Raw genomic sequence first — 14,890 nt, 5'->3', positions numbered from 1 at the left:
AATTACTTTCAGTTACTAATGCTCTGGGTTAGCTTTGAACTGGTTACCTAAAGGTGAAAGGCTTTGTATCCCATCTCATTATCAAGGTACTAAGCTACTAAGGTGCATTACTTTTATCAGATAATATAGGCTTTCTAAAGCAATGTTAGGTAGCATGTAACGATTTTTAAAAAAAACACAAAATGGAGCAAACAAGCCCACAAAAACCAGGATAAAATTGGAGCCACTCAAAAACAGTGTTTTTGTTAAACAGAAATCTGATCTTACTACTGCAAGATAACTGATATGCTAGGTTCCCAGCCAAGTCTTAAAATTTACTTGAATTAGTTATTTTGGTTGCAAAATAGCTGTAATATGTAGAAGCGCACTCTTTCCTCCTCCCCCCCCCCAAAATTTTATATGAGAAAGCTCTCTGGGGGGGGGTGTTGTTTTGTTTTAAATGTTACTTCCGCAAGAAATCACAAACCCAGATATTTATACTCACCAAATCAACTCAGTGTGCCCTTTTAAAAAAGTAATTATGTAATGAAAATAACCAAGCAACATCACTTTACAGATATGCTGTACCAAGAAAGGACATACTTCAAGTTTTTTTAATTACATTTTTAAGCTTTGATGAACGCTGACTTAGAATACAGAAAGGAAACACTGAATCACCCCTGACATTCAGGGTCCAACATGTTATGTTGTTATTGACTCTAGACAAAAGCTGCCTCCATGACCACAAACTCTGTGGACTTCCAAGGGATTTGTAACTGCTGAATCTGGTGGAGTTTTTGAGAAGGAAATATATCAAATTCATTTGTCTGTGGAATGGAAGGCAACTTTCTTCAGTTGACTGAAAACTGCACACAATTCTCTTTTTTAATCAGTCAGATCTCCTTCCCTCTCTCTTAGATGACAGGACATCACACACAGTGGCAAGATGGTAACTAGGATTCAACATGGAGTAAGGGTGGTGATTGTTTGACTGACCTCTAATATCATAATGATCTAAGAACTCTTGGCATGGCACAGATATACACTCTGCTGTCACAGGGATGTAATTTCTAAAGTCAAAATGGCTGAGAACTTAAAACCTGGATGGTAACAGACTGCAAATCCCAGTGATGACAACCTGGTAATATGCTCAACAAAAAGTGCTCTCAGCCATGTTTGTAAATTTCCGTTTCTTCACACTGACTCAGCCATTTTAGGCTTCAGTGTGATACACGGATTGTCATTTCTGGAATCTTATTATATAGATAATGCGTATGTGCAAGAAACTGAATTAAAATTGCATGGGCGAACTTAATTCTGACATTTCCTAATTTTGGAGCCCTTCACTTTGTAATGTTCTTTTAATGTATTTTTTTGCATTAAATTACTTCTATAGTATCATAAATGTGTTATGGTGCCTTACAAACAAATATGAGAAGTCTTAGTCTTAGGACCTTACAATCTGAATTACAAGTCTTATATTCCTGAACAAATTCTAGTTGAAAAATTATCTGCAAACCATAAAAACCTGTCACCATAAAATATGCTTTACCATAAAAAACAAAAGTTATAGATTATTTTAACAATATTACTTTGCATCCTAAAAGTCCAACTATATTTAAACAAATGATAGTGTTTATTGAATCTAAAGCAGATGTGATAAAAAACAACTATTAATAAAATGTAGAGTAGCATAACAGAAGTGATTCAAACCTTAGCAAGGCATTTCAATTTTCAATAGATAGCAAATGTATAAAACAGCAGCTCTCTCTGTAGCCTGTGGAAAGCTGTGCATAGTGTTGGCTCTCCTCTTTATTGCCAGCTGCTAAATCAGAGAGCTAAAAATATTTTCAATTCTTTCCTAGATTTACTCCTCCATCTAAGGGCTTGTCTACACTGAGAAGTTTCTGCGCAGTAAAGCAGCTTTTTGCGCTCAAACTGCAACCGTGCACACACTGCCAAGCCACTTTCTGCGCAGAAACTCCTCAGTTGCAGTACTGCAAAAAAACCCACCTCGACGAGAGTCATAAGGCTATTTGCACAGAGGCTCCAGCGCTCTATTGCCAGTGTAGACAGTTGATTGCTTTCTGCGCTGTAATTGGCCTCTGGAGCTGTCCCATAATGCCTCAAGTGATCGCTCTGCTCATTGTTTTGAACTCAGCTGCCCTGGAGATATGCGCCCCTCCCCTTTTAGTGTGGGGGGGGGGAAGGGGGAGAGAGAGCACGCACGCCCAGGGAGGAAGGAGGGGGCTGATGTTGTGTGTGTGAGATTAAGAGAGAATGAGCGAGAGTGTGCTGTAGAAAGAGGAAGGCGGGGGCTGATTTGGGGTTTCCCCCACCCCCAGGACTGGTTGCTTCCTGCTGCTGTCTGAACTTACAAGAAAGCATGCTGACACACTCTGTCCCCCAAAACACCCAGTCTCTTTCCTCTCCTCCATACACACGTACACGCCCTGTTACACAGTCTCTCCCCGCAACACACTTCAGTTGAAAAGCAGCTGGCAATGTAGTAGGATGCCCATGGAACAATGGGATTGGGAAACCTGCATCATGTGATGTTGTGCCTGCCTAATGAGGCATTGCAAACCCTTCCCAAAGCACCCTGCGGCCAGTTGCACAGTGGGATAGCTACCACAGTGTCTTTGCCGTTGCAAGAGCTGCTAATGTGGATGTGCTCCAGCATCACAAGGAGCACAGTGTGGACATGCAACAGTGACTTAATTCCAGTGTTTTAATAAAAGTGGCATAACTTGTGGCAATTACTATAGCTGCTACAGGTATGTTATATGATCATGAATGAACATGGAGTCTGACTATGGTATAAAGAATGGAGATATGATATGATCCAACTAGGCAATCTCTATTACCTTGTGGTCCACGCTATGAACAATTTGTGGACTCTTGATCCAAAGTGTCCTTCAAAGTTCTTGAGCTACATTGTATCAACATGTAGCAAGATAATTTTCAATTTTAGAAGTTCAATATACACCAGGTGTTCTCAAACGGGGGGTCGGGACCCCTGAGAGGGTTGTGAGGTTATTACATGGGGGGTCATGAGCTTTACGCCTCCACCCCAAACCCCGCTTTGCTTCCAGCATTTATAATGGTGTTAAATATATAAACAAGTGTTTTTAATGTATACCTGGGGTTGCACTCAGAGACTTGCTATGTGAAAGGGGTCACCAGTACAAAAGTTTGAGAACCACTGCTATGCACAATAAGTTTGCTTATGCAAGAATGTTTGAGCAGATTCCATCTAAACCCAAGTCAGTCAGTTACATCTGAGCAAAAGATAATTAAAAGCAAAAATGTTATCTTTAAAATCAGCTGTTTCTGTACTTTAACATGCTCTTTTTAGCATATTCTGTGAAACATCATTGCTAATGGCTGCTATGAAGCAAAGCCATTCCTGAACAATCATAATTGAAAAATGTGGGAACTACCTAATAAGAAACAACTAATTAGACTTTCTTTACACACTATTTGAACTGTCGATAGTACTAACTGTAGTAAGCAAAGAGTACTACACATAGTATATATTTAATCAGACTCAAGCCAAAACAAAATCTCTTAGTAATATCTAGTTAATAAATTGTGTATCAAATGCTCTGAACTTGAAAAGTTTTACTCTTTAAAATGTAGTGCCAGTACAATATATATTTTACACGCATATAGGATTACCCAATCTAGTGATACCAGACTATTTTAGTGGGCAGAGTAGGAGCAGTGAAGCTGTGCAAGCAGCACCACCCTGGATACAGGACATACAGCAGACAACTCCTTCAAAAATGACTGCCTTCCCAACAGTCAAAACTCCAGCAAGACATAGGAGGAGCTCACGCATACAGGGCTGCAAATTCAAACAGCCAACTGGCCCACACTGCTCATCGTTGTTCCCTTGGCACTAAGTTCACCTGTCCATGCAGCCTTCTGTTGAGTGGGGAAACAAGGAGGGGCAAAACCCAAGAAAATAATAAAAATTAGGGCTGTCAAGCAATTTAAAAAATTAATTATGATTCATCAGTTTTAATTACACTGTTAAATAATATTAGAATACCATTTATTTTATTTTTTTCAGGGGTTTCTATATTTTCAAATATAAGCTCAGGGCTGGGGGCTCTGGGCTTCAGCCCCCCTCGGGGAGTGGGACTCCACCCCCCCCCCCCCGACACACACACTAGGGTTGCCAAATTTCTGATTGCAGAAAACTGAACACGCTTCCCCCGCCTCTTCCCCAGGACACGCCACTGCTCACTCCATCCCCCCTCCCTCCTTCACTCGCTCTGCCCCACCCTTGCTCACTCATTTTAACTGGGCTGGGGCAGAGGCTGGGGTGCAAGAGGGGGTGAGGGCTCCGGCTGAGATGCAGTCTCTGTGGTGGTGCTAGGGATGAGGGGTTTGGGGTACAGGAGGGGGCTCTGGACGGGGAATCCGGGCTGAGACACTGAGTTGGAGTGTGGGAGGGGATGAGGGCTCTGGCTGGCGGTGAGGGCTCTAGGGCGGGGCTGGGGATGAGGAATTTGTGGTCCAGGAGGGGAGCTCCTAACTGGGGGGTGGGGCCAAGGGGTTCTGAGTATGGGAGGGGGCTCCCGGCTGGGGCAGGGGGTTGGTGGGTGTGTGGGGGGGGGGGGTGAGGGTTCCAGCTGGGGGGTGCGGGCTCTGGGGTTGGGCCAGGGATGAGGGGTTTGGATTGCAGGAGGGGGCTCTGGGCTGAGACAGGGGGTAGGGGTGTGGGCTCTGGGAGGGGGCTGGAGTGTGTGAGGGGCTGCGGGCTCCAGGAGGGAGTTTGGGTATGGGAGGGGGCTCAGGGCTGGGGTAGAGGGTTTGGGTGCAGGAGGGATCGCAGGCTATGGGGGGTGCTTATCTCAGGCAGCTCCTGGGAAGTGGTGACATGTCCCTCCAGCTCCTAGGCACAGGGGTGGCCAAGGGTCTCCATTCGCTGCCTCTGTCCACAGGCATTGTCCATCCTTGCAGCTCCCATTGGCCGCAGTTCCCGGTTGGCCACAGTGGCCAGCATGTCCCACCAGCTCCTAGGCGCTGGGGCAGCCAGGAGAGCTCCGTGCACTGCCTGCGCCCCAAGTGCCGACTATGCAGTTCCCACTGGCCGGGAACCATGGACAAGGGCAATGCGCAGAGCCCCCTGGCCACCCCTGTGCCTAGGAGCCAGTGGGACATGCAGTCCACTTCCGGGAGCTGTGTGGAGCCAGCCACTGTGGCCAATCGGACTTTTAGCAGCCTGACTGGAGCCGCCAGGGTCCATTTTCAACTGGCCATTTTGTTCTGGGGCCTAGGAAGCTGCAGGCTGGGGCTGCTCCAGTGCCCCTCCTGCCTGGGAAGCTGCAGGCTGGGATTGCTCTAGCCCTCCCTCCCCCGACTCCAGAGCTGCACAGCCCTCCTGCTGCTGATGCCTCTCACCCTGCCCCCAGGTATGCCATTAATGCATTAATTTTGCTTTAAGTTAATTGCAGGCGTTAACTGCGATTAATTAACAGCTGTAATCAAAATAGGTTATAAAAAAAGAGAGAAAAAAATCCACACAATAAAAAAAGAAAACATGAGAAAAGACAATAGGACAATGGACCAAAAAAAAAAAAAAAAAAGACGGGTGAACAAAACATTCTTTTCAAAACACTACAAATCCAAAGAGTCAGGGAATGAACTATGAGCATCCGCATACAAGTATGAAATGCTATGACTAGACTGCAGGATTTATTTTTTTACTTATGCCTTTTAAAAAAAATTGAATCCTTAGGACAAGGTAATTCTGTTGCAGAGTTGTTAAAGAAAAGCAACAACTCTATTTTCCTGTCAGAGGCAGAAGTGCCAGCTAAAATCCACCGTAACAGCATGAAACATGAAAATAATAGGATGCAACATTTTCAGACCACAGATAATGATTTCAGTGAACAGCATGCTCTCTGCTGGCAAAGACAGTTTTTAACCACACAAATTAGTATAATTATAAAATGCTCCAACCTTCTGTTTATCCAGTATCTTCATAGCATAATACTGTTCTGTGGATTTATATTTCACCAACATAACTCGCCCAAATGATCCTGTTCCAAGGGTTTTTTGTCTCTCAAAATCATCTAGGCCAGCAGTATTCTACATGTACACAAAAAAGTATAACAGATTAATAAATAATGATTACAGTTTTGGTACACAGAGACACTTAGTGATGGGAAATGTAGTCATTTATCAAAGAGGATGGATTCAATTTCTTCTGTCAAAACTAAAAAATTAGAGCGCTAACTAACGTTAATATAATTTCACACAATGAACCTGGATTGAGAGAATTGTAATAGTGCTTGCATTAAAATAGAAAGGGACTTAACAATATTTCTGTCATTTTTAAACATAAATTATCAAGATGTTATGCAGCAAGCAGTGAGAATTTAGCTGCAAAGAGATCATGATGTTAACAAAAGAAAAAAGAAAACAAAACCTGCAAAAGATTACAGTCATCATCAAGTTTCCAAAATTAAGTGCTAAAGAGAATTCTATGTGGGAATGTGTTGAGGAACTACTATTCATACACTGTCTAGAATTCATATTTGAACACATTTATCACCTCAATATTTGAATGCTATTTGAAAAGTCAGTAAAATTACAACTTTTTCTCCAAACAGGAAGCATAAACTATGCACTCTCACTCATCAAGAGGGAAACTTCTCCCTAAAGCCAAAGGATTACCAACCAGGAGAGAAATTTCCAAGGGGAATGTCCAGGATATACCACCGTGTCCTGTTACAAAAAAGCCAGTTGTAATAGGACATAAGAGTGGCGAGATTCAAACTATCAAATTGTCAGTGAGAATTAATTTCATAGCAATGAACCTATCACTAAAAATGCTCTTTCCCAAGCTTCTGAGACCAACAACCAAAGCATCTTTGCTGATCTCAACTGCAATTACAAATAATGGGGTTAAGTTCTTTGCATGGACACTCCCTCAACAGTTTTTGTACTCAAAATATCTTCAATTTTCTGTAGCACCCACCACAGTAGTATCTGAATACTGGATACTGAACTCATTTCCAGAAAAGTTACTAGTCAGAGTCATGCAATGTATTTGTATTTTAAATCATAATTCCTTACCTGAGGGGGGCTTTCCCATTTTCTTAAGAAATCTTCTTTGGCTTTGGCTAGAAACTCTTTCACTGAAAATACAAAAAAAGTTCTCAAGTTCAATTCACTAAACATGTAATGCAGCTGTTTGAAACATGTATCTATTAAGTATGGTTTCTTTAAATAAAAGTACATGATAAACTCCTCTTCAGTTCTCGTACACTAAATAGATGAATTGCCTTTACTAAACACAAAGCAAGCACCGGCATCTCTAAGATTTCTACAGTATCTCCAGTAGACCCCTAATTATTTTGGAATACTACATATTTCTATATAAATTACTTAATCTATTTTAAATCTTTACAATACTGTACACGCAAGCAGTCTTTAAGGTGATGTTAAGCATTCTCAAATTGATTGGAAAAAACCTGCACTTTGCAAATAATCTACATTCACCTAAGGCAAAGTTTTTTTTTAAAGTTATACTTTCAATAACTGGAGAACAAAATAGTTCTCATGGGGGGGGGGGGGGAGGGAAGGCAATCACCTTTATTTAAAGGCTGGTTGCAAGCAGAAGTACAAATTGTACAGCATTATTGCAAGCAAAGACAAAACACAGGGCTACAACATGGCACATTAGAGATGCCCACAGTCAGAGAATAAACTTTTAAGGTATTAACTTCCCATTTGAAATTAAAGCAATGTAGCAACAGTACGGTTCTGGATGACTGTTTAAAATGTGCACTAGCATATTGTAATCCAGGATCACTTTTCAGATATTTTAATCCTACATCTTTATCAGCCAAATCAGTGTAGGATATTTTATAGATGCAATGAAAAATGGGCTTTTTCAGTTTTTATTGTTATTCTGAAACATTCAAAGAATCACCATAACTCATGTTTGTTTTGTTTTCTTGGGGTCACTCCACATAACACGAGATTAGCAGTGGTAGGTTTTCTGTATTGATGAGTTTTGCTATAGGTAATTTCTAAAAAAATTCAACATAATCAAGCGTTTTCTGAGACGTATACAGAAACATATTATAACAAGTATATTGTCATTTCTGCGGCTAAAAAAGAAAATACTGTTTTATGATTGGCTAAAAACAATCATGTGATGAGTCAGGATGTTCCTATTGTTTGCTTACTCAAAGAATAGATATGCCTCATCTATACAGAATATTTTTTTAAATTCCCCTACCATTGTTGTAGTACTGGTGCAGCTCCAGCGGTGCTAGCAAATGGTAGGCTCCCTAAAGCAGACTAGCCAGCCACTGGTATTTTTACCACCATGCCACCTAGATCTGAAGTCAGACAAAACTAGGATAAAAATGCCAGTGGCTGGTTTGCACTGCTGGCACAGGGGGAGAGGCATCAGTGCAGGGGGAAATTCAGAAAATCCTCAGAGCAGATACAGTCTTAAAGATATGAGCAATGTTTAAAGCAGTGTTGCCCAACTTTATTGCGCAGGAGGGCCACATAAACCTAAGCACAACCTTGTGTGGGGCAACTGCTTCTACATATTTTAACAAGATTTAAAGTCACCTGGGTTGATTTATATTTTAAGTTCAGCTTGTTTTGTATGTATTTACATCGGTTGTTTCTATGTCCATTATTGTCTAATTACACATTAGTGTAAACTAAAATTATGTAAACATGATGACAGAACTCTTTCACCTAATCTCATTTAAGGAGAGTAATGGATAGGGCTTCCCCTGGCATGAAACTCCTCCTTACTACAAGAGGAACTATGAACATCTGATTTCACACCTGATTGTCTTTGAACCAGTAGGGAAAGAAGAATAAGGCAGTCACTTTTTGACAGTTTTATAAACCTAACATTCAAGTAACCTGAAATGTTACTTGAATAGGGCTTCCCCTGGCATGAAACTCCTCCTTACTACAAGAGGAACTATGAACATCTGATTTCACACCTGATTGTCTTTGAACCAGTAGGGAAAGAAGAATAAGGCAGTCACTTTTTGACAGTTTTATAAACCTAACATTCAAGTAACCTGAAATGTTTTATAAACCTAACATTCAAGTAACCTGAAAAAATATTTCATGTTAATAAAGATAAGGAAAAAAAAACAGTTCAGGTTTTGTTTTATTTTGGGTTTTTTTGGAGTAGGTGGAAGATCATCAAAACTTATGGAGTATGTAGCATTATTACATAAAGCACTTCAACCCTCTACTGCAGAGCAGACCCAGAAAATTAACAAAATGTTTTGTTATTCCTCACTGAATCATATTCTTTCATTGACATTTTTGGCCTCATTTTATACATTTTTATATTTTAAATTCTTTCATATTTAATGTCACAGAGACTTTATGAACTAGAGCATTTTACAAGTAAACATCCCTTTCTACTCTATTCTAATTATGGAATAAAACATGCTAAATATTAAAAAATATATAGCATTCTGGAGAGAGATTCAAGTTGCCTGAAACATAAGAAAAAATGCTGTTCAACCCTAGAACTCCAAGAGGCCATGGGAGTTCTTCTTCATATAAATCCTCTACCTTATCCTATGTTGCTTTTGGTCTGCTCTCTTCAGAGGCAATGTTAAAAATAGCTTCTTTAAACAAAGTTTCTGGATCCCACTTATTTATCCTTTAAATATGCATATTATAACATTCTTCATCTTTATAGTATGTTATGTTACATATAGTATGTTATAATTAACTGAAAAAAAAGCCCCTACTATTAAAAACATCTGGAGGTAAAATTTTCAAAAGCACCCAAGTGACTTAGGAGCCTAAGACTATATCTACCCTACAGACTTCTGCGTTGGTCAGGGGAGAGAAGAGAGGTGATCCCTGACTGACATGCTAACAAAAGCCCCTACAGTAAATGTAGCTATACCAGCAAAGCTGTGTTTTTACCAATATAGCTTGTTTAGCTCATGGAAGTTGGTTTTACTAGACTGGTGAAGAGCTCAACTTTATGAGTATTGCTGCATCTATACTAGTAGTGTTTTGCCAGCATAGTATACTGATATTCCTACACTGGTAAAGCACTTAACCTAGGTCCCATTTTGCAGCCCTACCAACACTCCACAGCCTCAGTAAAACACAAATGATTGTCAATGTGATTTAACCACTTAAATATCAAAGAAACTTTGGAAAATGGGAGTTAGGCACTTTTGAAAATTTTAACCCTGGTCTCAGAACACCAACACCTGCATTTAAGTTTTGTGGGTATTGTTTTTTAAATACATAAGCAACATTCATGTTAATGGGTTGATACCAGTGGCCAGTACCAGGAAAATATCATACAAAAATCACTTTTTGGAGTGCCAAACTGTGACAAGACCATGTAAAGTGAAAGATTTATCAAATGACTACTTCCAACTTTTCCTCAAGTGCACATTTTAGCCATTTTTCAATGTTATGATTGAACTTGTTTGTTATACAAACAATGAAGAATAAAAAACCAATCTGTGACTTTGGGCTCTAATGGAAGAATGAGCATACCAAAGGTCTCTATACGTTCACCAAGGGTTTGCAGGAACATTCACCCACACAGATGAGATGATCAAGAGAGGAAAGAAAGAGAAAAAAAAGTTTTATGCATTTCCACAACAAACACACAGAGAAAACAAATTAATTCTAACCTACCACCTTAATCCCCCAAGAATAGACTCCAGAAAGAGCCAATCTTCCCCCACATAGAGAAAATGGATCATGCTATATCACAGAATATTTAAGTAGAAGGTACTAAAGCAACACACAAAAAAACCACACCACAACTCACACAGCTAAATGCTCTTATCTAGGAAGAGAAGGTTGCATTAAAAAGTGAAAGTGAAAAGTCATAGAAATAAGCTGTTTGCAAAATTTCTGAGGTGATTGAGTGTTTTTGTTTAAGTTAGTCAGTCCCAACCCAATTATATAACAACCAAATAATAATAAATAAAAACTAGATGTACTGCATTATGTTGGATTACAACTACTATAATCTTCTGGAAATGGGGGACAGGGGGAGGGAGGTTCGCCTTCCTCTGCAGCACAGGGAACAGGCCACTTGCAGGTTTAAACTAGTATTAATGGTGGATTCTCTGCAACTTGAAGTCTTTAAATCTTGATTTGAGGACTTCAGGAACTCAGCCAGAGGTTGTGGGTCTATAGGCGAGGTTCTGTGTCCTGCAATGTGCAGGAGGTCACATGACGATCATGATGGTCCCTTCTGACCTTAAAGCGCATGATTTTTTCCCTGTCCTTTACCTTGTTCTAAAAAGACTATTTATGCGAACGGTACAGTGGGTGTTGGCTAGCACAGAAATAGAAGGCAATATCACCAAAATAATTCATAATAAAAATTTCAGTCTCATTATCGCACAGTAGAGCAAACTCCTTCCAAATACTGATTTGCATGAGTGAACCTAATTTGAGATGTGTGTGTGACTGATATTCAGCTGCACTGTAATAATTTATGAATATTATATGTTCTGTTTGATTACTATATGCATATACAGAGTTAATTCAATGGCAGGATTGTCAGGAAATGCACTCAGGAAGTTGGGGAGGTGGATCCTAATATACATTTTTCCAACACCTCATAGACAATGATATTCATTTTGATGCTCATGCTTGACCAACTGCAGAATTCACCTAAATGGTTTTGGACTATCAGGGCTAACAAATGCCTGGGAAGAGAGAACAATGAATGACTAAATTTAAAAGGACACGCTCTCTCCTGGGGTGTGGGAATTGTCAGAGACACTTAACAGGAACAGACTGAGACCCAGGCGTCCCAGAGGTCAAGTGTCTGAGGTAAGCTAGACCTACCTAAGATTCTATGTAAGACAAATGTGTGCAGACCTTTTGGAGTTTTTTTTAAAATCCCTTTTCTCTTGTGCTATGCTTTTTTCCTCATGTTAAGATTAAACAATATTCTGTTTTAAGGAGACAATTTGGGTCACTGTATTCACTGCTGGTCACAAGCTCCTGAATCCTGAGCCAAGTCAGGCCTGCTGGAGTAAGCACGATGAATACACAGGGTACTGCATCCTAGGACTTGGTGTAAGAGTGGGAAAATCATGGGGATTCCACTCAGAGAGATGAAGCCACGAGGCCTCACACATTGGGGGTGCACTCAGACACTACAGAAGGGGTCACAGGTACAGCTAGTACTGAACTATGACAATTTGAATTACTCTGCCTTTCTTCCCCTGCCTCCCTCACACAAACACTGAGAGATACGTATTTGTTTTTCTCAAGTACAACCCACCCACCCACCCCCACGAGCCAACAAGCCAGAAATTTGGGGGTGGGGTGGGGGAGGCAAATTTATGGATAGGATGCATGGAAAGAAAGCAAAAATTAAACTGATCAAAACTAAACACTGAGCACTACTACAAACACCCCATCTGCTGTGCTAAATGCCAGTTTCTGCTTGGCATTTAGCATGCCCTTTATCAACACAATTTAATTTCAATTCCAGGGACTGTGATATAATCATTTAAAATCTGCAAAGATAATCAGTGTCATAAAATGAAATACTCTATGAAATCTCTACTCTCCAATTACTGACACAATATACAAATACATACAGAGAATGCATAGGCTAATCTTGTTTCAGAAAATAATATATTTACTTAGTTTATTCTGTGAGCAACACCAATTGCTTAATTTTATAGCCCTAGAGCTACCCTTTATACAGATAAATATGAATGTTTTATGAGTGAAACATGGTACACTAACAACTGGAAGAGTGGTATGGTCTAAATATAGGACTTGACCAAGTCATAACCTCGCTATCTCAGTCTTCCCTCTATGAAATGGGCATAATTCGAAAACGCACATGGCTGAAGTGTGGATTTGTTAATCCCTGTAAAAGTCTTTGGAGATGAAAACAGACATAAGTGCTAAGTATGAGGATGTCTCCCAGGAGATGAATTAGCTTTTCAATTAATCTTCTCCAAATAGAAACCAAATGACCTCACTCAACTGATAACCTCAACAAAAGCAAAATATCTGAGTTTTGACAATGTGAAAGATAGTTGGTAAAAAATAAAAACCAATGAAAGATTGGAGCATGGTATGGGCAAGCTAGTCAGCTCATGCAAAGAGAGCTCTGTGGCTTCTAGAATTTTGGTCAGGGTCTTCCATGGTGGCCTTTTCTGGAAAGTCTCCAAAATTTTCATGGGTGGCTAGAAATAAGTGATATACACATGGTGGTTTCCTAAAGGAAAAACTTCTGTTTAAATACTGCCATTTTGAAGTTAGTAAATTATTTTATTTTAAAAGTAACAGAGTTTTAGGCAAACCTGTACATGTAGAACACTAGACTGAGAACTACTTAGCAATCCACAAAACATGCTCTTTGAGCCATGTAAGCCTGGAGAGTTCCTGGTCCTATTATGATAGACTTCCTTAAATTAGTGGGTTTAGCGCTCAAGCACCATGGTGACTGGTTCAATTTAAATACTGTACCTAAATCACATCTTGAAAATTAAAATGTACAAGACACCTACTGTTCATATATTGATAAGACAGAGGTGCAGGGGTCACACCAGCAAGCTCCTTAGACAACACCATGGTAAGAAGTACAGCATTCACTCCAGGCTGCTAGGGAAGGATGCTGGGGTTTTACAAGAATGCTTCCCTGAGAACCTTGCTAGTGAATACTGTCTTTTGTATCAACTTAGGTCTTTTGGGTGCCTCATAAATTTGAAGCCTTCCTTAATCCCCAAATCTGCCTGCCAGAAGAAGTGGTTTATGATCTCTCTCTCCTCGCCACTGCATTGCTCCTGTACCCCAGTCCTTTTTGGGGGTGCGGTGGGGAGGTCTCTCTCTCTCTCACGAATACTTCAGTCTCTGCCTTTCCTAGAGTTACCATTTTCCAAGCTCTAGTGCTCAGCTTCCCCAAGCAGCAGCAGACTGAAAATGACATAATTCTAGTAAGTTTCAGAGCTGCCCACAAGATTTTGAAACAGCAGCAGTGAAATTAGCCACAGTATTGTTTTAATTTTATTCAGCTGCTGCTTGAAAAAACAACAAGCAATAGCAGGGCTCTGTGGTTATCTATAGTCTCAGAAAGACAGCTAGCTCTGCATCAATTCAGCATTTGAATTAAGATCTTCACAATTATGGATACATCTTCACTGCAGAGTTAAACCAGGCTAGCCTAGCACGGGTGAAGCATCCTCAATGCAAATCCTACTCATGCCAGGCCTGCATAAATGTCTCCACAATAGTGCTGTATTAAAACAGTCTGCTGGGTTCTCCCAGTCCCATGGTTCTCGCAGTCCATGAAACTGTGCCACTTTAAGTATTAATCTGCAGGTTGTGCTCTCTCTCCTGTCTAGCATGGCACTGAAGGCTGTGGCAGTGATGTGAGAACAATACTTAAAGTAAATAAACTTCCAACTGGAGTTACTTATTACTAATGAAGTTCTGAAGGTGAAAGCAAATAGCATTTGGAAGCAAGAACTTTTAATTAAAATGTCATTAAGGAATTCAGTCTTCAAACCACAAAGTGTTTTGTAGGGCATCCAAATGACTTCTCTGCTTGTTTCTTTCCTGTCCACTAAACATAAAAAAAAAAGTGTCATTTGGGGTACATTTCCCAAAATTATGCATCTTATCGATATCACATCACAGATTTACCAAAAGGCTACCGTCAGCTCATCTGGCCAACTGGCAGCATGGGAGGTGGATTTCTTGGATAGCCTCCCTGTTCATATGTTGTAGAAATGGGGCAGGCAAATCTGAGATGAAAATGCTAGCCAGCGTGGGTAACTTCCAGTGAAGAAGGGAGGAAGTACACAAGAAAGTATAGCCCAGGTAAAATTGTAGGTTATGATTAGAGGACTAACAGAACTCAGGCTTGATTAGCCTG

At 40.3% G+C, this 14,890-nt stretch overlaps 1 protein-coding gene across 7 annotated transcripts in view; it reads right to left on the bottom strand.

The window, feature by feature from the left end:
• PRKACB (protein kinase cAMP-activated catalytic subunit beta) overlaps window positions 1-14,890 on the bottom strand; it is a 125,813-nt gene that overhangs the window by 33,461 nt on the left and 77,462 nt on the right. For all 7 annotated transcript variants that reach the window (XM_045027404.1, XM_045027408.1, XM_045027403.1 and 4 more), the window contains 2 exons: window positions 7,075-7,136; window positions 5,956-6,084 (listed from right to left, as the gene is read on the bottom strand). In XM_045027404.1, coding sequence (XP_044883339.1) covers window positions 5,956-6,084; window positions 7,075-7,136 — 191 coding nt within the window. The remainder of the gene's footprint in view (window positions 1-5,955; window positions 6,085-7,074; window positions 7,137-14,890) is intronic.

The sequence above is a fragment of the Mauremys mutica genome, chromosome 8 (genome assembly GCF_020497125.1).
Source record: "Mauremys mutica isolate MM-2020 ecotype Southern chromosome 8, ASM2049712v1, whole genome shotgun sequence".
Lineage (NCBI taxonomy): Eukaryota > Metazoa > Chordata > Testudines > Geoemydidae > Mauremys > Mauremys mutica.
This window is presented reverse-complemented; position numbering and strand designations above follow the sequence as displayed.